The following is a 20,212-nucleotide window of genomic DNA, read 5'->3' on the forward strand; positions in this document are numbered from 1 at the left end:
AATGGTTGCACACAAGCACTTATATACTGATAATGGAATAAACATCTCTCAAGCATAAGAACAGATGAATATTAAACTCCCACAAATATTTGCTGTTAGTCAAGCTTTACTTAACAGCATAAGTAAAATATATTGTTCAGTGTTTTTACAATTTAATTGATTTAGCCTACATTTAACCATGAAAGTCCCATTGAAAGTATAAAACCTCGTGTTTAATGGGAGTCCTGGCCAAGCGGTGGCAAATACAAATCACTTACTGCTGATAAAGATGTGGCTTCCACATGTTTACTGAAGTGCAATACAAGAGATTGATGTTCCAAAAATACAAGCACATTTTGTGAAATATAAATCCTTAGAAATTAGTCAACATATTTTGAAAAATTCAATATTATAGAATGCACTGATTTAGATAAAAACCTGGTTGATATCAGATTCTCAAAAAGTAGAATCTGCCAATATATACAGTATTTAGGCAGAATTAAATTTCTTTCTAAAAACTAAAAATGAAAGTACGTGGAAATTAAATATGACCAACATTAACTCAGGATACTTGTATTATTATAATACTTACACAACTGCACAGTTTGAAAGTGTACCGGTACTACTTCTCCTTCTCCCTTAACTAAACTTAAACAGTGAGTTAAACAGTATAGAGAAGAAAAAACTGCGGGGAGGATATACCAGTAATTTTACTACAACAATTGCAAACCAGGAAAAAAAATTGTTTCTAAATTCCGTCGTAGATCAATGGGTCAGCGCATATCTGCTCAATTACAACACCAGGCTTTGGTATATTTATATTTATTGCTGTTGGGTAGTGGCTCTGCAACATCAACCACGAAACATATAGTGGATTTATGATATACACAGATACTATTTTTTTGCCTACAAAGATCTGATTGGACAAACAACCAAGAAATCCCAAATATGTTAAAACTAAGAAGGACATTGTTAAAATGAGAGATGAACCTATTTATAATTGAACATGTGTTGCTCCATCTATACAGGGCAGTTAAAGAACAAGATAGAAACCCTAATAATATCATATTTATAAAATTTAAGGAGAATGTTTTCTTGTCTAAAGGGCTTGTTTGGCTATTAAAGATTTAGATTTGGATTTTTTTAGCTATATATTGTTCATTTTGAGGAAGACATTTTGGCTGAAATGTTAACACATTAGCTTTTGTTATTTGAAACTGCATTTTCAGTGTAACCAGCTTAAACTCTCCTTACTGACAACAGCTGTGTCTTACTTCCCTGTGCGATTTGTGCTGCGTGTAAACAGCAAAGACAGGAGCATCTTCCTTCCCATGCATTGCTCTGCATTTTGATTATAGAACAAACAATTCATATACATCACAAAACTACTACTACAGACGGGAACTATCCCAGAGTTTTTGTGAAATAGATTTCATAGCCTAAGCTACTAAAGCTGGTTTCATCAATCAGACATAGCCTACATATTGAACTCCTTTTAGTATTCCTAAAGGGTCTGAAAGAACTTTGCAAATAACTGAACCAAATCTCTTTTTCACAGGAGCTCTTTCTGAGGCGGTGCTGGAGTATTACGGACAGACAGGACTATTATGTACCAGCTTGTAGGAAAAAAATGCAGCTTCTTGCTTTGCCTAGGAATAAGCATAATTATAGTTTCATTTATCCATTTCAAAACTAGAATCCCAACTCAACTAAAGCACGTGCAGAGTTCTGACTGCAGAAACTTTTCCAATGAATGTAGGCCCATTCTGAACGGCCTAGAAACAGCTGTACAATGGTATCGGCGCGACTGCCAGGTACGTCTCTGATTCTGCATTTGTGTTTTTAATTTGTTAAATTAAATGCAAAGAAACATTTTTGATCCAATCTTTGATGTAACTACTAATACCCTGGAGATGAATGAACTCATGCTTTAGCCATAAGATTTCAGGATAACACACGCTGAATGCATTGGCAACAAGACCAATCCAATCCTTTTGCAGAAATGTAAACTAAAACACTGGTTTAAATTAGTTTAATTCCTCACTCTGGGGTCCTAAAACTACAGCTAGGTAAACCTTGTCTTGTTTACGTGGTAGACGACGTAAACTGACGGAGAGGGGTCAGCGGATGTTGAAGCGTATAGTGCAACAGAGCTCCAAACTTCGTGTGACCTTCAGATTAGTACAAGTACAGTACGCAGAGAGCTGAATGGAATGGGTTTCCATGGCCGAGCAGCTGCATCCAAGCCACATGTCACCAAGCGTCAGATGCAGTGGTGTAAAGCACGCCGCCACTGGACTCTAGAGCAGTGGAGACGCGTTCTCGGGAGTGATGAATCTGGATTAGAAGGTTGCCAGTAGAACGGTACATTTGGGACAGCATTGGTCCAAGTGTAAAATTTGTTGCAGGAGGAATTATTTTGGACAATTCCATGCTCCCAACATTGTGGGAACAGTTTGAAACAGGGTCTTCCAGCATGATTGTGCACCAGTGCACAAAGCAAGGTCAATAAAGACATGAATGACAGAGTCTGGTGTGGATTAACTTGACTGGTCTGCACAGAGTCCTGACCTGAACTGGGATAAATTAGAGTGGAGACTATAACTAGAGTGGAGACATCAGTGTGTGACCTCACCAATCCACTTCTAGAAGAATGGTCCAAAAGTCCTATAAACACAAACCTCAACCTTATGGACAGCCTTTCCAGAAGAGTTTAAGCTGTAGTCGCTGCAAAAGGTGGGCCGACATCATACTGAACTCTATGGGTTAGGAATGGGATGACACCTCAGTTTATATGCTAGTCAAGGCAGGTGAGCCAATAGTTTTGGTGATATTGAGTATGATGGAAGACAATCATCTTGTGGCTGGTATGTTTAAAATCCTAAAAGCAAATGTTGATTAGGCCTTAGTCACTACACCCTTATGGGTGGATACGGGCGATTGATCAATCACAGGAAAAATAAAAAGTGATGCTGTTTTAATGACATCGAGATTCCAATATTCTGTTTTTGTCAACAGGTGGAAAACTACATCCTAAAAGAAAATCTGCCGTGTTCAGAAGTAATCAGAGACTTGCACTTTATTACTAGACCCCTGAGTCAAGAAGAAGAGGCCTATCCCTTAGCTTTCATTATGACTATTCACAAAGATCTGGAGATGTTTGTGCGTACACTACGAGCTATTTACATGCCCCAAAATGTGTACTGCATTCATATTGATGCTCAAGCTCCATTAGAGTACAAGAAAATCGTGAGTGGGTTAGTCAGCTGTTTTGAAAATATATTCCTTTCCAGTCAAAAAGAAACAGTGACCTATGGGGGCTATTCTCGCCTGCAAGCTGACTTAAACTGCATGAAAGATCTAATCAGGTCGAACGTAGGCTGGAAGAAGGTTGTGAATTTGTGTGGACAGGATTTCCCCATTAAGAGCAACCTGGAACTTGTTCAGTACATGCAGAGCAAAGAGTGGAGGGACAAAAACCTTACACCTGGGGTCAAACAGCCAGCGCACATCAGATCCAGGACAGAATTCCAGCATCAGGAGATTGTAGGATCCCACGTCATTCAAAAAGGAGAGAAGAAGGAACCTCCACCAGATAATCTGCAAATTTATTTTGGAACAGCATACTATGCTTTAACAAGGGCGTTTGTAGACTTTGTTTTGAAAAGCCCGATAGCCCTCAACCTCTTGAAGTGGTCCAAAGACGCCTACAGTCCAGACGAGCATTACTGGGTGACACTTAATCATCTCAAAGGTAAGATTTGGACAATACAACATCCTACCACTGATTTTAAATTATTGTACCAAGCATGAATTGTAATATTTTTTATCTTCTTTATTTAACTAACTTTATATAATGATAAAATGATGAAACCCTAGAGGAGCATTTATGACGGATTGCATGACTCTTTGGCACAACCTGTCCTATGACTCAACACCATTCTAGGGACTAAATTCTAAATTCCCGGCATACTTGCATCAAATAAAGTATAATAGAAATGCCTGCACAATACCATAGAACATAGAATTTTGGGACTTCTGTAATCTTAACGAACTAAAAACATGAAATGATTTCATGCCATGTGTTGGACAAGTGACATTTATGAGGCAAGTGATTCAGATAAACCTTAGTGACATAATTATTAGAAATCTGTACTTTCTTTTTCGTAAAGAAGCTCCAGGCAGCCGTGTTGATGGCGGTTGGGAAGGAAACATCCGAGCAATAAAGTGGAGTGATCAAGAAGGAACAGCTCACCAAGGTTGCAAAGGTAAAGCATATAAGATCTCACAACAACTAGTTAATGAGTAACAACTGAATTATAAAGACTAGATTGTTTTAGAAATGTTTTACATGGTAGTAATATCCCATAACAACATTTTTCCAGTCCTTTATCTGTTTGACCGGAAATATTTCATGTGTACGTTTGTTTGAATTATGCAGGACTGTATTTTATAATCATGAAGTCCAATTATTTACAAAACTTGCATGCAACACAAACTTCCATCCATCCATATTTTTAACTCCCTTTTGGTGTAATGGGGTTGCCAAAGTCAGTTAACTGTTGGCCGAAGGCGGGGTACACCTCGGACAGGTTGCCAGTCTGTCGCAGTGCAACACTAACTTTTTCTATTTATTTAAGAGCAAACAGACAAATAAAAGCAAACAAAACCATTGTGCACAGATTTAAGTCATGAAACATAAAGCCTAAAGTCCAGGTTAACAGCTGTTTCTATTTTCAAGGACACTACGTTAGAGGGATCTGCGTTTACGGAATGGGGGACATCGAGTGGATCATCAACAACAACAACATGTTTGCCAATAAGTTTGAAAGTAATGCCTATCCTGAGGCCTTGGACTGTTTGGAACAGTGGCATAGGAGCAAAGTGCTCAACCAGGCAAAGATTCCAGTTCAACCATCGTGGGTTCTGGCGATAACAGAGAAATTAAGCACCAGCGATGACTTCAACAGCACTACAGTGACATGACATGTCTGCGAATATAAGCAAGTCATTACAGATCATTTGGCCACTCTCTAAAACATATAACATGTTTAAATAAGGCCTGCACAATTAATCACAAATTTATCATTATCACGATTTCAAGCTGTGCAATATCCATATCGCAAAAGTCAGCGAAAATCGCAATAAATGGTAAACCTTAAATGTGCTAAAACAAACCCTTTACAGCCCTTTACATTGTTGACCAATCAGATGGAGCTTTTATGCCATATGTGTCTTTATATTTAAACATTTATTGATGAAAATAAAACAACAGTTCAGATACAAATCTTAATTGTAATAAACTGTAACTTCAAGCTGAACGAGTCGAGCTCTGACATTTTTTCTGCAGGAGACATTTTAAACACGCTGGCTGCTACACTAACATAAATAAATACAAAACCCTGTTTTATTTTAGTGGCTTTGCAGCTCCTTCTGGGGTTTAATCTGAGAGAAACAGACCAGAATGGTTGAAAACGGCAGAATACCGTTCGAACAGAACCAATACAAAGTCCAAAGTCCATGTTTACCTCCAAGCACCGTCAATACGAGACAGAGATACCTGATTGGTTGTAATCTAGACCAATCAAGCGGCTGTTTGATGGAAGCTTTGTCACACTAAACTGAAGCTCATGTGAGAAAAATCAATGATTAATTTAAATACAAGTCAACATCACTTAAATTGCACTCCAAATCCCCCTCGCCTACATAGGAGGCAGGCCTCAAACATCAAAGGGATCCATCCGATTGGTCAACAACGTAAAGTGGTCCACCTGATTGGTCAAATGCATAAAGGGATATTTTTGATTCGTTCAATACTTCAAGCTGCCATAAGATCGTTTAAGCACATTTTAAGCAACCATCATTGCAATTTTTGCTATCTTTTGCGATATTCGTATTGCACAGCTTGATATCGCGATATCAATAAATCTGCGATTTACTGTGCAGGCCTAGTCAAAAGTATTAACAACACAATTAAGCAAAGTCTTCCTTGAGTTTCCCATTTATGGTACTTTGTCAAAGGCACTATCCCAGGAGCACTAATCTGAGCAGAGGTAGCCACATCACTCTCATCAGCCACCTTCGTCATCTCATCTAAGATAGGAAAGCTATCAAAATAGAGCAGCAAAGCAATACAAGCAGACCAACCAGAGTTGTTGTGTTCTGTGTTGATATAATATTGTTTAAGACAAATTTCTGGGGCAAAACTGGGGCAAAGGCCTCTGTCCACACTGATGTTATTCAATGCTTTAGTCTTCACTTTTAGAGTCAAATGAGTTCTGGGAACCTGTTCCACCTACATCAATGAGATGTGGGAATGTACATATGCATTACAAATGCATCTGCTCACTTATGAATAAACAACACACAGCCAAAGACTTAATCACAGCTGCCCTCACAGGGGAATATGGACTGTCTGCAGTTAAAATGAGCAAACATATATGACATACGCATAATATCAAATGCATGGACCACTCTGTGAGCATGTAGAGCCAAAATGTTCATGCACTTTTTTGTTCCAATTTTTATGACGTCCCTTAAGGTGGCACCACAAGCCTCAAAGTAACTACGAGAAACACCTGAGCTTCCAATAAGACTTCCAAGAAAATAAGTCACCGCTCCTCTCTACAATCCTCCTACAACGAATCTGGACAACCCAAAAATCTGTGGGACCCCGTACGGGTCAACCCTTCCATACGGGTGCATGTGACGCTCCATGTGAGTGGTAACGTACCAGGCAGCTGTGGTCAGACGCCACATTCTGGTTGACAATTAAATTTTAGCAATCCATAAACATTATTTTCTGTGGTAAAGATGGAAAATTTGGATCGGGCTGGGCCTTGGAATAAATGGATTCCCATTACATCTTTTCCTCCTCAGACTTTTTCTTTAAGCTGCAGTTCTTCGTTTTTGTTCAGGGTTATATTGGTGGGTCTGGGTGGGTGAAGAGAGGAATCTGGTGAGGGAGGGGTGCTAATTTTGTGTGAGTGACCTGTGTGTTTTTTTTAAACTATTTTTCATATTTTATGGCTATTTTATTTCCTTTTATGTAAAGCGCTTTGTATTTTTAATCAGTATGAAAGACGCTATACAAATAAATAAAGTTTGAGTTTAAGTTTGAAAAGGAGAAGAGACAGGATCCATGAAACTGTCTTAAAGACCCACTTCAAGGAAAATGGTATTTTTGGTGTTTTTAACATTTTTCTTATAAATGGAGGAGGTAATAAAAAAATTTGGCTTCAAATTACAATTCTGTGCATTTTTTTATCATGGTGAATCAGAAGCAGACAAAAAATAATACTGAACAAAAACTTATAGATGAGACAGAGAAATTACAGTGAGCCACAAGCTCCCTGCTCAGCTCCATTCTGATGCATCCGCGTCCAGACAACTAGATCTATGTACATCTTCATTTTCCTCGTCTGAGCTGGTATAGGCTCTAAAGTGTACGGCTGGATTGCTCCAGTATGGTCATCATTTTTGTTGCACCAATGATGTTAGGTTGGGGTTGTGAGGGACTGACTGTAAGCTAGTAAGAGAGAGAGTATAAACAGATGGATCATGGGAAGGAGGTGGGCTTAAACAGTGCCAACAGTCCCATCCACAACTCAAGACACGAATTTCTAATGAACTGCTGCTGCTCTACAAAAACTATTTCATAAGAAATGACACAGGTTTTTGATTTAGGTGAAACACTGCATATTCAAAACTAAAAGACCACTGGGAACGCCTTTAAAATAGATCAAAGATGATCAGAGTGGGACTTTAAAATATTTAAGTGACATTAACCCCAAAGCCAGCTGAGTACATCCCAATGATTTTAATCTAGTACTATAAACAACTATTAAAAGCAACTACATACACATTCTTATCAGTCTTTACTTGTTTTTATTACAAATCTAAAGATCAAAGGTAAAACTGGAATCTTTGACCAGTCTAACCACAGCAGGGAGGACTGGAAAATACCTTTCTATGATGAATTTGGGTGGAAATTCTAGAGTCCAGCCAACAACAATTAATATTATATATAAAGATCACAAACTTTGAAGCTTGTATAGCCAGCAGTAAGACATCTAAATATAAAGTCAATGCTAGCAAAAGTCTCTCTGGTTTTAGGTTCTATGTAAAACACAATAAAAATGTAAAAAAAAAAAACACTACAGGGTTTATCTGCAACATCTTTTAATAAAAGGGACATTTAACCCTTGTGCTATCCTAGGCACTTTATCGCTGGGAGTTGGGTCATCTAGACCCACTAGACAGTGCGCTAAACCGTTTTTCTTTAAAGATTTGTGATCTTCACTGGTGTCCATGGATTACATGAAATCTTTCCACCTTTATCCACCTTGTCATGGTAGGGAGAACATGTCAATGTAAGGGTGGGGTCATTTAAGATAGCACAAGGGTTAATCATCTACTGCCTAAAACCTTAAAATAGCCTGTGCATGGGGAATCACAACCACAGCCTTGATGCTGCTTATAACAGAGGAGAGCCCAAAATAATCTGTAGCTTCTTCTCATTTCAGAATAAACTAGAAGGAAAACAGAGATAAGCCAAGCTAGAGACAGTAAAACCTAAGTAATACCACAGAACTGAGCATATAGGTGATTACAATCTGATGTTTATATTGAAGTAGTGCTTCCCACAGAATAACACAATCATTTTTAAGGACACAGTGGCCCTATCATCTCAAGTTTACTTTCCTCAGCCTCGTCGAACCTGTTTGGACAAACAGTTCAACAGTTTGGAGTAACAATAGAAACCTTTTTTTCAAGTCTTTACTGGTTTATCTTTGATGTTTAAAATATATCTGTAGTTGCTTAACAATAAAGTTTATAATGTTAAGTTTTCCAAATGTACTAGATATCTTAGGAAAATTTAAAAAAACTGCCATGTTTAGGTATTTTTATTCTATGGGAAAAATAAAACACACTTTGGGATACTGTTTTAGACAATTAATGGGATTTTTCTGAAATCCACTTGGGCATCGGGTATTGTGTCACATTTTTTTTTAAATAAAAACATAAAGGAGGCCAAATGCACTACAATAGAAGCCTAGCATGATTCTTTGAAATTGGACATACCGGTAGTTACTAAGAAATACCCCAGAGGAAGGAGCTTTGTAGAAGGACTTACCTTGTGACAGATTTCTTTTCTTTTTTTTTTTTTTTTTTTTAACTTGTCCTGTCCAACAGCTAGGCAGGCAGATGAGAGCTGAGGGCCTCTTGTGTTGGACATATTTTACTTTAACAAGAGGGGTTATTAATCGTCAGACAAACAAAAGGTGTGACTGAACAAACCCCTTTTGTAATTGAGGCCAAACTTTATTAATTTCAACCATGATTGAAAATCTTTGGTGTTGGACCGGACGGAAAAGGAAAGAAGGGAAGAAGAGGGAGGGATGTCAGAGGGGGGGGGGGGGTGATAGTGAGAGGGGGGGTAAGACCATGAAGCAGCATAGAGCAGACAGGTTTACTGGTTGTTTATCGTTACGGTACAGTTCAAATGTAGTACAAAAAGGGCGGGGCCTGTTCACACACACTCAAATATTATCAACACACCTGCCACCTGCAAGAAATGTTCGCATGTCAACATGTACACAAAACAGATAGTGTTCACACACGCATACTTATGCCTTTACCTCGTACCCCAGGTACGAGCCAGGACCCGCCAAGGGAGACCCGCTCCGCACTCCAGGCAGCCACCCACCCGGCCCACGGTTGGTCCAGGGAGGAGCAAGGCAGGGGCCCGCCGCCCCCGCCCAGGAGGGGGGAACCCCGGGGAAAAAAGGGTGGCCCACAAGGGGTGTTATAAATATGGCCCGACCAGGCTCGGCCATGTTGGAAGTTTGGCGGGGCCCAGCGCTCAGGGGCAAGGACCAGGACCCACCCCCCAGGGACACGAACACCCCCGGCTCAGGTGTAATATGAACCCCCCCACCGTGCGGACAGAGCACCGCCGGGCCCAGGGAGCAGGCACCCAAGGGACACGGCCGCCATCGCCAAGGGGCCCGCACCCCCCACCAGGGAAGGGGTAGGGGACAGATGGACCCAGGTCCCCCCCTTCCTTGCAAAATGTGTGTGCGTGTATGTGTGTTTGAGAGGGTGTGTGTGTGCATGTGTGTGTGTTTATGTTGGAATGTATATATTGAAGGGGGAGGGGTGTGTGTACTAAGGGGGGTGCAGTTAAAATTGGCGGGTAGGGCACTAAGGGGACATCTCCTGATTACTCACAGTGATGTCCCCCCACCCTCCCCACCAAGGGGCCCTAAATGTCTAAGGTGCGGTTAAAATTGGCGGGTAGGGTGCCAGGAGGACATCTGCTGCTTGCTTGCAGTGATGTCCAAGCACCCCCCCTACCAAGGACCCTACATGTCTAAGGTGCAAATAAAACCGAAAGAGGGGGGGCCCACTCCATACGGCAACCATAGGAGGGGGGCCACTGCCAAGTAACCCCCCCCCCAAGGCGCATCGCAGGCTAGACCCCCCACCCCCTCACCCTAATATGAGGTTATATGAGGAAGGGGGTAAGTTGGGGACAGCTGGTCGACTGTGCCCCGGTAAGATATAATTTTATCTTAAATACTTGTGCATGTATTTGTAAAAGAAGTTAACAAAACAAAAAAAAAGTCAAAAGCATTATTTACTTTAATGAATTAATTTTGGATTATATACGGTATTTCTGATCTTTTACACAAGGTAACTATTACGTTTATTTAGAAAAATAGACTTTAATATCCTACAAGTGTGGTGCTATAATTGAGTACAAAACACCAGAAGTTCAATTGAATGTATTTGTGAAGCTAAAATTGGTTCTAAACCAACATATTAAATGTTTCTTTTTTAACCAAACCAAAGATGACATTTCAAATCTACTGTAATAAGCAAAGAAACATTCTCACACTTCATCAGGGGATGTGGGGAATGTCAAATGTCAAATTGATATTAATAATGAACATCAAATTTAAGATTTAGACACATTTCCATCTGCAGTACGCTGGCAGGTTGATCTTATTATTGAAGAAATAAAAGTGACTTTAGGAAGAAACTTAGAAAATTAGAGGTAAAAGACAAAATACCAATAGAAGTAAAGTATAAAACTAAAAAAATATTGTAACGACCCAGGGTTTGGACAGAGCTGCAGGTGGCTGGCGCCCCCCTCTTTCTGTCAGTTGCTAGACCACAGTGTGTGTCAATCAGCGGTGGGCTGGTGACTGGTGGGAGAGAGGGGGCGGGGTCTACCTGTGGGTGTGTGGGTGATCGGTGAACGCGCTCGCTTAAGTTAGTTAGTAGAAGCTGGCTGTGCCTGTTGGTCAAGCTGTACCCGTTCTGAGATACAGAAATAAAAATAAAGAGCTGTTTGACAACCGGCCGCCTAAGGAGCTTCCTTGCAATCACTACACTGGTGTCAGAAGTGATTTCGGACGCGGGGCGGCGTACTGACGGTCGGACTGGTTCATGCCGGCGCTCGGATTAGCTGTACTAGCTGGAGCTAGCTTGGAAGCATGGCCGTGCAGCGAAAGACTAAAGTAAAAGAAGAGGTGAGCGGAGAAACGGGGGAAGACGGCGCATGCGGCTGGTCGGATGACGCAGTTAAGGAGTTCGCTAGAGCTACATGTGAAGCTAGAGACCGCGTGAGGGAGGCCGCAGTGAGAATGGCTGACGCAGCGGGACTAACTCCATCGGCACGCGCCACTTCTATCCGCTCCGGAATCGGTGGCCATGATGCAGCCTTGAGCGGGAACGTCGGCTCTAGAACGCCAGTTGTTGTCTCAACCACCAAGATCCCCAGGTACACCGGTAGGTCAGATTGGGAAGCGTTTCTGGCGCAATTTGAGCTGTTGGCGGAAGCTGAAGGATGAACTGTTGAAAAAAAGGCTTTAAACCTGGCACTTTCCCTCACCGATGATGCGTTGTCCTGTCTTTTGCTGCTGAACCCGGCTGACAGACGTGATTATGGAGCACTAGTGGGTACTCTACAGCGACGTTTTGGACAGTGCTTACAACCTGAACTCCTGCGCAATGAACTGAGTAACCGGGTCAGGAAGTCTGGTGAGCCACTAAGGTTGTTGGCCAACGATGTGGAAAACCTGACCCGGCGGGCCTATGCACACATGTCCCCTGGCGTACAGAGCGAGTTGGCGCGGGACCAGTTCATTAGAGCTCTCACACCCTCAGAGCTGCGCATTCAGGTGCAGCTGCTGCACCCTCAGACCCTGCAGGCAGCCCTGGGGATGGCAGTGGAGAGGGAGAATGTGTGGGGTGTGTCGGTTTCTGGGGGGCCCGGTTCTTATGGAGACCGCCCTGCCAGGGGAGCTGCAGTAGAGAGTCATACAGTGGAGAAGCCGGCCTGGGTGAGTGATATGACTGAACTGTTGAGAGCTGTATCATTACAGACAGCCCGCCGACCTCACCCAGGTCCCAAGGCCTGCTGGGGATGTGGTCAGCCTGGACATTTGGTCAGAGAGTGTCCCAACTCAAACAGACGGCAGGGAAACGACTCGGGGTCTGCATAAAGGGGGATATGCAGACCCAGACCTCTGCTTTGCATGTGCCACCCCAGCTAATTCTCTCGCTACCACCAGGAGGCGCCCAACATTACAGCCGGGGAGGCATGGCGCAGCCTTCCCCAGAAGCAGACGCGACCACTCACTGGGAGCCAATCATCGCGGTGGGACGTGCCGGCTCTGGAGACTCTTGCTACGTTCCTGTTAGAGTTGAAGGGGTTCCCTGTTCGGCGCTAGTGGATACAGGGTCAACAGTCACTGTGGTGAGACATGACGTGGTTCCAGAGGGAACCGTGCTGGAGCCCACTTTGGTACGTCTACGCACTGTCACAGGTGAGCTGGCCCCAATGAAAGGCAAAGGTGTGCTCTCTTGGACTGTTGGGGGGAGAACACTTCGCCACACCGCTTGGATAGCGGCAGTGCAGGACCCGTGTATTCTGGGCCTGGATTTTTTAAGGGCTGCAGGCTGTCAGTTAGATCTATTAAGAGGGACTGTGAACTTCTTCGCGGGGTCGGTTTTCACCTTGTTTCCTAGGTGTCGTGAAGGACACCCAGAGCGGCTAACAGCTAGGGCCGCAGACACAGTTGGTGTCACCCCCTTCCAAGAGTCACCTTCTGGGAGGGACGGCGGTTGTGCCACTTCAAGCAGACATTTTTGCTCATCAACCTCCCCCGCTGGAGCGCAAATGGAGAGAGAGGGAGCGGTGGGGGTGATACGAGAAATATGGGAGAAAAACTGCAAGGGTCTTGAACCACAACAACGGGACCAGTTGTGGGAACTGCTAGTGGAGTTTCAGGACTGTTTTGCCATGAGTGATGAAGAGGTGGGGAGGACGGAGCTGGTGCAACATGAGATTGACACGGGTGATGCACGGCCTATTAGGTGCCGCCCGCGTCGACTCCCACTGGCTCGACAGCAGGCATGTGATGAGGCTGTGACCAAAATGCTGCAGGCAGACATAATCGAACCTTCAGACAGTCCATGGGCGGCAGCTGTGGTCATGGTCCCAAAGAAGGTGTCAGGTTGGCGTCTCTGCTCTGACTACAGGCCGCTGAACTCTGTGACAAAGAAAGACTCGTACCCGCTTCCGCGCATTGATGAGTCGCTAGATCTGGTTTCAGGGTCCTCCTGGTTTTCCTCCTTAGACCTCCGCAGTGGGTATTACCAAGTGCCTCTTGCCCCAGAGGCTACACCCAAAACAGCGTTTTGTACTGGACGAGGCTTGTGGAAGTTCAAGGTCCTTTGTTTTGGACTCTGTAATGCCCCAGCTACTTTTGCCAGACTGATGGACAAAGTTCTGGCCGGTGTACCCCGCCAACAATGTCTGGTCTATCTGGATGACATACTTGTGCATGGCAGCTCCTTTGAGGCAACCTTCGGTTCCTTGCGGCTGGTGCTGACAAGAATCAGGATGGCTGGCCTGAAGTAACATCCAGACAAGTGTCACTTCATGCAGCGGGAGGTGTTCTTTCTGGGACATAAGGTGGGAGGAGAGGGGATTGGCACTATGAAGGAAAAGGTGCAGGCTGTAACTGACTGACCCACTCCAACCACTCAGAAACAACTGAAGAGTTTTTTAGGCCTGGCGTCATACTACCGTAGGTTCGTACGGGGTTTTGCATGCACAGCCGCTCCTTTGTTTCAGCTCATGCAAAAGGACAGAGACTATGTATGGACCGAGGCATGCCAGGAGGCTTTCAGTTGCCTACAGCGTGCATTGAGTGAAGCTCCAGTGTTGGCTCCGGCTGATCCCTCTTTACCCTTCATCTTAGACACAGATGCTAGCAGTATTGGAGTGGGAGGCGTGTTGTCCCAGGCGGGGCCAGAAGGGGAGCGGGTGGTTGCTTATTTCAGCCGGGCGTTTAACAAGCACGAAAAGCGGTATTGCGTCACCCGCAGAGAACTGCTAGCAGTTGTGCTGTCAATCAGGCATTTTAAATACTACCTGTGTGGATTAAGATTCACAGTGAGGACTGATCACTCTGCCCTGCAGTGGCTCATGACGTTCAAGGAGCCTGAAGGGCAAGTAGCCAGGTGGATCGAAGATATCCAAGCTTTTGACTTTAAAGTGGAGCATAGGGCTGGGGCACGCCACGCTAATGCAGATGCTCTCTCTCGCCGTCCATGTGCAGCGGATACTTGCCGGTTTTGTGAGAAGAGGGAGGCCAGAGAAAAGGAGCTACAGTTGGAAGGGATGGGGGCCACAGAGCAGCCAGTAGTCGAGTGGACTTGCCGGGGGCTGCAGACTGTAGACATGGCAGAGTGGAAACGGCAACAGGAGCAGGATGTGGACCTACAGCCTGTGCTGCAGTGGGTTGTCGCACAGCGGCGGCCACCGTGGGAGAAAGTGGCAGCACTATCCACTGCAAGCAAGGGGTTTTGGTCTAAGTTTGAGGCTCTGCGGTTAGAACAGGGTGTCCTACAGCGTGCATGGGTGGCGCCTGCAACGGGTGAGAAGAAGTGGCAGATCGTGGTCCCAAAGGGCCTTAAATTGGAGGTGCTGCGGGCCATGCATGGAGTGGCGGGGTCTGGACATTTTGGAGTTGCAAAAACTCTTCGCCGACTCCGTCAGGGTTTCTATTGGGGCAGATGTAGGAGGGACGTGGAGGACTTTTGCCGTCAGTGCGACCCCTGCATAGCCCGCAAGGGTCCTTCAGGCCAGTCACATGCTCCTCTCCAACCATTTCAGGTGGGAGGGCCAATGGAGAGGGTGGCTGTTGACATCGTGGGCCCGTTGCCGCGCTCTTCTAGAGGTAACCGTTATATTCTTTCTGCTATAGATTATTTTACTCGGTGGCCAGAGGCGTACGCATTGCCTGACCAGGAGGCAGAAACGGTGGTGGATGCCCTTCTGGGGGGCATGATCAGCCGTTTTGGGGTTCCGGAGACCATACACTCCGACCAGGGCCGGAACTTTGAGTCTCGGGTGTTTGCCCTCATGTGCGATCGCCTGGGTGCCCACAAGACTCGCACCACCCCCTTGCGACCGCAGAGTGATGGATTGGTGGAAAGATTTCACCGCACCTTGGGGCAGCAACTGGCTATCATCACATTAAAGCACCAAAAGGACTGGGATGACCACCTTCCCCTGGTGCTAATGGCATGTCGGTCAGCTGTGCAGGAATCCACATCCTGTACACCTGCTCTTCTCATGTTGGGAAGAGAGCTCCGTACACCGGCCATGATGGCTTTTGGCCGGCCACCCGACTCTGACGACACGAGTCTGGGGCATAAGTATGCTCGGAAACTTCAGGAGCGTCTGGACTCTGCGCATACTTTTGCTCGGGAACAGCAGAGAAGTGCCGGACAGAGACAAAAGCGCCACTATGATGTGAAAGCTAAAGGAAGACATTTCGTAGTTGACGAGCCAGTGTGGGTTTACAGCCCCCAACGCAAAAAGGGACGATGTCCAAAGCTGGACAGCCAGTGGATTGGGCCATGCAGGGTCCTAGAGAGGCTAGGGGAAGTCGTTTACAGGGTGCAGTTTCCACACAGGGGGAGAAAGGTGATTCTCCACAGAGACAGACTGGCTCCCTATCGGGGTATCTCTGCTGCGCCTACACAGACAACGCCAGCTGTCCCATCCTTGCTGGTTTCTACACCAAGTCCCTTTTCTGCCCCTCCAGCTTCTCCAGATCCACTTCCAGCGGCGGCAACACCAACCCTCTTAACCCCGTTGCCTCCGCGGGGTAGGCCGCAGCGTCAGAGGAAAGTTCCAAGCCGATTCAGAGACTTTGTTGCTTCCTTTTAGCAGGGAAAGTTGTTAATGGTGGGACAGTTTGTTTTAGAGGGCAAGAATGCGCCCTGGTCCCTCCGGAAGGTCAGGTGGTCTACCCAAACCTTCTTTAAAAAAAAAAATTAAAAAAAAGAAGAGGAAAACTGTGTTGATGATGATGGTTCTATGGTTCTGTCCTGTTTTTCTTTACACGTTCTTGGTGTGTAAAGTTGTGGGTCAGGTAATGTGTGTCCCTCGTGGGCAAGGGACTTGGTGGGGCAGGGGTAGTGTAACGACCCAGGGTTTGGACAGAGCTGCAGGTGGCTGGCGCCCCCCTCTTTCTGTCAGTTGCTAGACCACAGTGTGTGTCAATCAGCGGTGGGCTGGTGACTGGTGGTAGAGAGGGGGCGGGGTCTACCTGTGGGTGTGTGGGTGTTCGATGAACGCGCTCGCTGAAGTTAGTTAGTAGAAGCTGGCTGTGCCTGTTGGTCATGCTGTACCCATTCTGAGATACAGAAATAAAAATAAAGAGCTATTTGACAACCGGCCGCCTAAGGAGCTTCCTTGCAATCACTACAATATATAATATTTTAAAATCAGTTTCTGTTTAGTAATACCATTTCATGACTCATTTTATAGCAGGATTCGACAGGTCTAAGAACAGATGAGTAGGCAAATGACCAAATACTAGCGACACAGTGATTTATGGGATAGAATCATTCATTCTATGTAGATTTACCTGCCAAGCTCGCAAGACATAATCCAGGTGTGAAAACAGCGTGAGTTTCGTGTCGATCATCTGTTCTTCGGCTGCACCGCGCGGTAAAAGTTGTGAGGTGAAAGCTAAAAGGTCCACCTGGCCGACTGAGTTTCCACGGTTGAAGGAAAATAGTATTTGTCAGGAAATCTTGTCCCCCTTTTCCTCTCCACGCGCCTGGCTGTGCTGTGAAAGTGGGCGAAGTTGCTGCATAAGAAACTTGACTCCTTCTTTTGGACAAAGCTACGGAGCCCGTGTCCTGACATTAAGATATAAAAATATATCTTGTTCCCACAGATTAATATCTTGTTCCCACAGATTAATATCTCGTTCGCACGAAATACTATTCCGTTCCCACAAGATAGTATTCCGTTCCCACAAGATACTATTCCGTTCCCATAAGATACTATTGCGTTCCCTCAAAATACTATTCCGTTCCCTCAAAATGATTAACTCGTGCGAACGCATAATTATGTCGTTCGAACGCAATAATTAATCCGTTCGAACGCAATAATTATTCACGTCATAAGTCATTCACGCGGATATGCTCTCTCTCTGTACGCCGGCAAAAGCCGCTTTCAGTGGTAACTTCCGTGTCTCTGTGACCCATATTCGTTCAAAAAAGGAACATGAAAAACAAAAATGATCACTTTATTACTGTCTCAATGAATATAAGAAAAATATCAAAAGATTTATGATAACTACTAGGCTGCTTTGTCAGACGATAGCTCATGCTAGGCTACTACTAGCGCCGCCGCAGAGCTCTTTGATGTATGCCGGCATTTGGGCAACTGGCTGGTCGGTTGACAGACAGCTGATATTGTAGTTTAGGGTCGAATAGGAATAATAATATTCAGGACTTGTATTTAATTAACTTTAGCAGTCAGCCGCTTTACATTCAAAGGCTATTAGGCTACATGCTAACTGACTAGCCGATTATATCCTGTTATTGATTTACGTCATAGATTTACAGCACATAACTTCACATTTCTGTATGTGTGTGTCTCATTACATTGCATTGAAGACACGGAGGATGTTTAGAGATCAGATTTATTTATTTTAAAAAGCACAAAAGCATCCATCGGATTCACGTTCATTCACATGATGATGATCTGGTACGCCCTCAGTCATCTTGCTGCAAAAGCCGCTTCCTGCCGCTACATCCGTGTCTCTGTGAGCATTCAATAGGGGTAAAAATAAAAGCAAGAATGGTCGATCTGTTATTGTCTCGATGAAAATCTGGAAAATATCATATTAAGCTGGCTGCTTCGCCTAAAGCACTTACTTTTAGCTCGTAGCATAACAACAATAGCAGTACGTCACGTTACCCAGAATGCTTTGCTGCCAATCATTGGTCTTGTTGTTACACCTTGGTTACAGGGACACGGTGATTGGTCAGATGCATTTTGGGAAATGGCCTCCGTTCTTGCGCACGTAATGTGGACCCGCAACGTGGAGAGGTACATGTGAAAGCAAAGCTCTACAGTAAGTAATGGCATCCTTTGCTCATTGACTGTATAGGCTAAATGTATGGTGTATAGGCAACAATTTGAGATTCACTCACATTTTAAGTGATAGTCCAAAACTTCCTCAGGAAGTACCTGTTACCTGGGAGACGGAAAAAAATAAAAGAAGAGGAGGAAAGACTCAACAAAGACAGAGATATTTCAAGTAAATATGATTTAACAGTCAATCATATCGTTGCTGTTGCAGAACTAATGCTAGCATCGTTAGCTTAACGTCAATTAGCTAGCGCGAGTGCTCGAAGCTTTAACTTAAACTTCAACGTCTGTATTCTGGTCATGTTAAGTGATCCTTGTTGTTATGGAAAAGTTTTGTAACAATGCCTACCTTACATTCCCCCAGACTAGGTGTTATGCTAATTGATTTAAGTGCTTTTCTTATGTTGTCCCACCTTGGCTTGTTGTAACAGTCAATCAAAATCGTGTACATCGTTATGTCATAATGTCATCATAAAATTCACACATGCTATATTTTACTGTTATTGCATTCCTTATTGCAATTACTGTAATGACGGCATCATTGAAATTACATATGAATGACTAATATAATTTGCAAATTAGAGAAACTTCATTGAATTTTATACAGTCTAGTCAACATAGCACATGCATCTCCATGTTATTTTTAAATGTATACTATTTCATTTAATTTGATTCTGAGACCATTATGTCTTATAAATTGTGTTTCACATAATCCTCTTCTGTCCTCAGATGCGCTCCTGTGATTTCTCAGTCCTTCCTCTCCAATTCCTTGTCGCCTACACATCAGCATCACATCTCAGCATTGTTGCTGTAGCATCAAACGCTGCTCCTCCAATAGACCTAGCTTACTGGCTTATTTCATGTGCCATGTATTTACAGGAACTTTTTATTTTAATGTTACCTATTTTGAGATTGTTTCTGTGTTTTCATTATAATTTGAATGTTTTTTTTCTTCTTAAAACTCCAGAAGAATTGCATATTTCCAAATGTTAAAATATTAATGAATTAACATTTTTACCAAAACATATAATAAATCATAGCAAAAAACTATTTCCTTGATATCTCATAAGTATTACATACTTGCTGGCCCACCTTCCCTCAAGTGGCTTCTTTTGGTTCAACCTTAACTCAGAGAGAAAATTTGAACGGGACAAGAACAGCTACACTGGAATAGTAATACAAAAATGAATACTGTAAAACTGAACCTCGAATTGAGCTTTGACACTTTAAAGAACCATTAAAAATAATTACCAGTATTTACATTTTATTATTTAACTTGATTAGTATTTATTCATCAAATTATCTTATAAATCTCTTTTAAAAGCTACTTTTATAAGTATTCATTGTGTGTGGGGTCAGGTGTTGTATTTGTTAACGGAGGGGAGTGGGAAAGGTGAACGGTGGATTGGGTTCTTATTGTAATATTGTGTTGTTTTTTTGTATGAATGTTTTAGCGTTTCTAGTTGCGCATGGTATGACAAGTTTTTTTTTCAACAAAAAAAATAAATATATATAGGTTGATTTGATCACACTTCAAAGACTAATATTATGCCAGTTTGTGGCATATAAGGTTGAAAGCTACATTGTTAGACCTTGAGTCTGGCACATTGACTTTTCATCAAAGTCTGAAATGTTATCTCAGGCAATACACTATGAAAAAAAGCTAAATGCATACAAAAGTAATATTTGGAGAGGTACGTTCATGTGCTATGTTTCAAGCCTGCTATTCATTTGAATGTTCTTTGTAGAAAT

At 43.5% G+C, this 20,212-nt stretch overlaps 1 protein-coding gene and 1 long non-coding RNA gene across 2 annotated transcripts in view; one reads left to right on the forward strand and one right to left on the reverse strand.

Moving 5' to 3' along the window:
- The window catches only part of LOC144992155 (uncharacterized), a 94,627-nt gene that overhangs the window by 2,516 nt on the left and 71,899 nt on the right, over positions 1-20,212 (reverse strand). The gene's annotated exons all lie outside the window — the stretch shown is intronic.
- Positions 1,471-6,843, forward strand: LOC144992148 (N-acetyllactosaminide beta-1,6-N-acetylglucosaminyl-transferase-like). Its single transcript, XM_078947175.1, has 4 exons — positions 1,471-1,793; positions 2,998-3,733; positions 4,152-4,247; positions 4,721-6,843. The coding sequence occupies exons 1-4, from the start codon at positions 1,587-1,589 to the stop codon at positions 4,963-4,965; spliced, it is 1,284 nt and encodes a 427-aa protein (XP_078803301.1). The 5' UTR covers positions 1,471-1,586; the 3' UTR covers positions 4,966-6,843.

Source organism: Oryzias latipes, chromosome 5, assembly GCF_053564925.1.
Source record: "Oryzias latipes strain Hd-rR chromosome 5, Olatipes_Hd-rR_3.1".
Lineage (NCBI taxonomy): Eukaryota > Metazoa > Chordata > Actinopteri > Beloniformes > Adrianichthyidae > Oryzias > Oryzias latipes.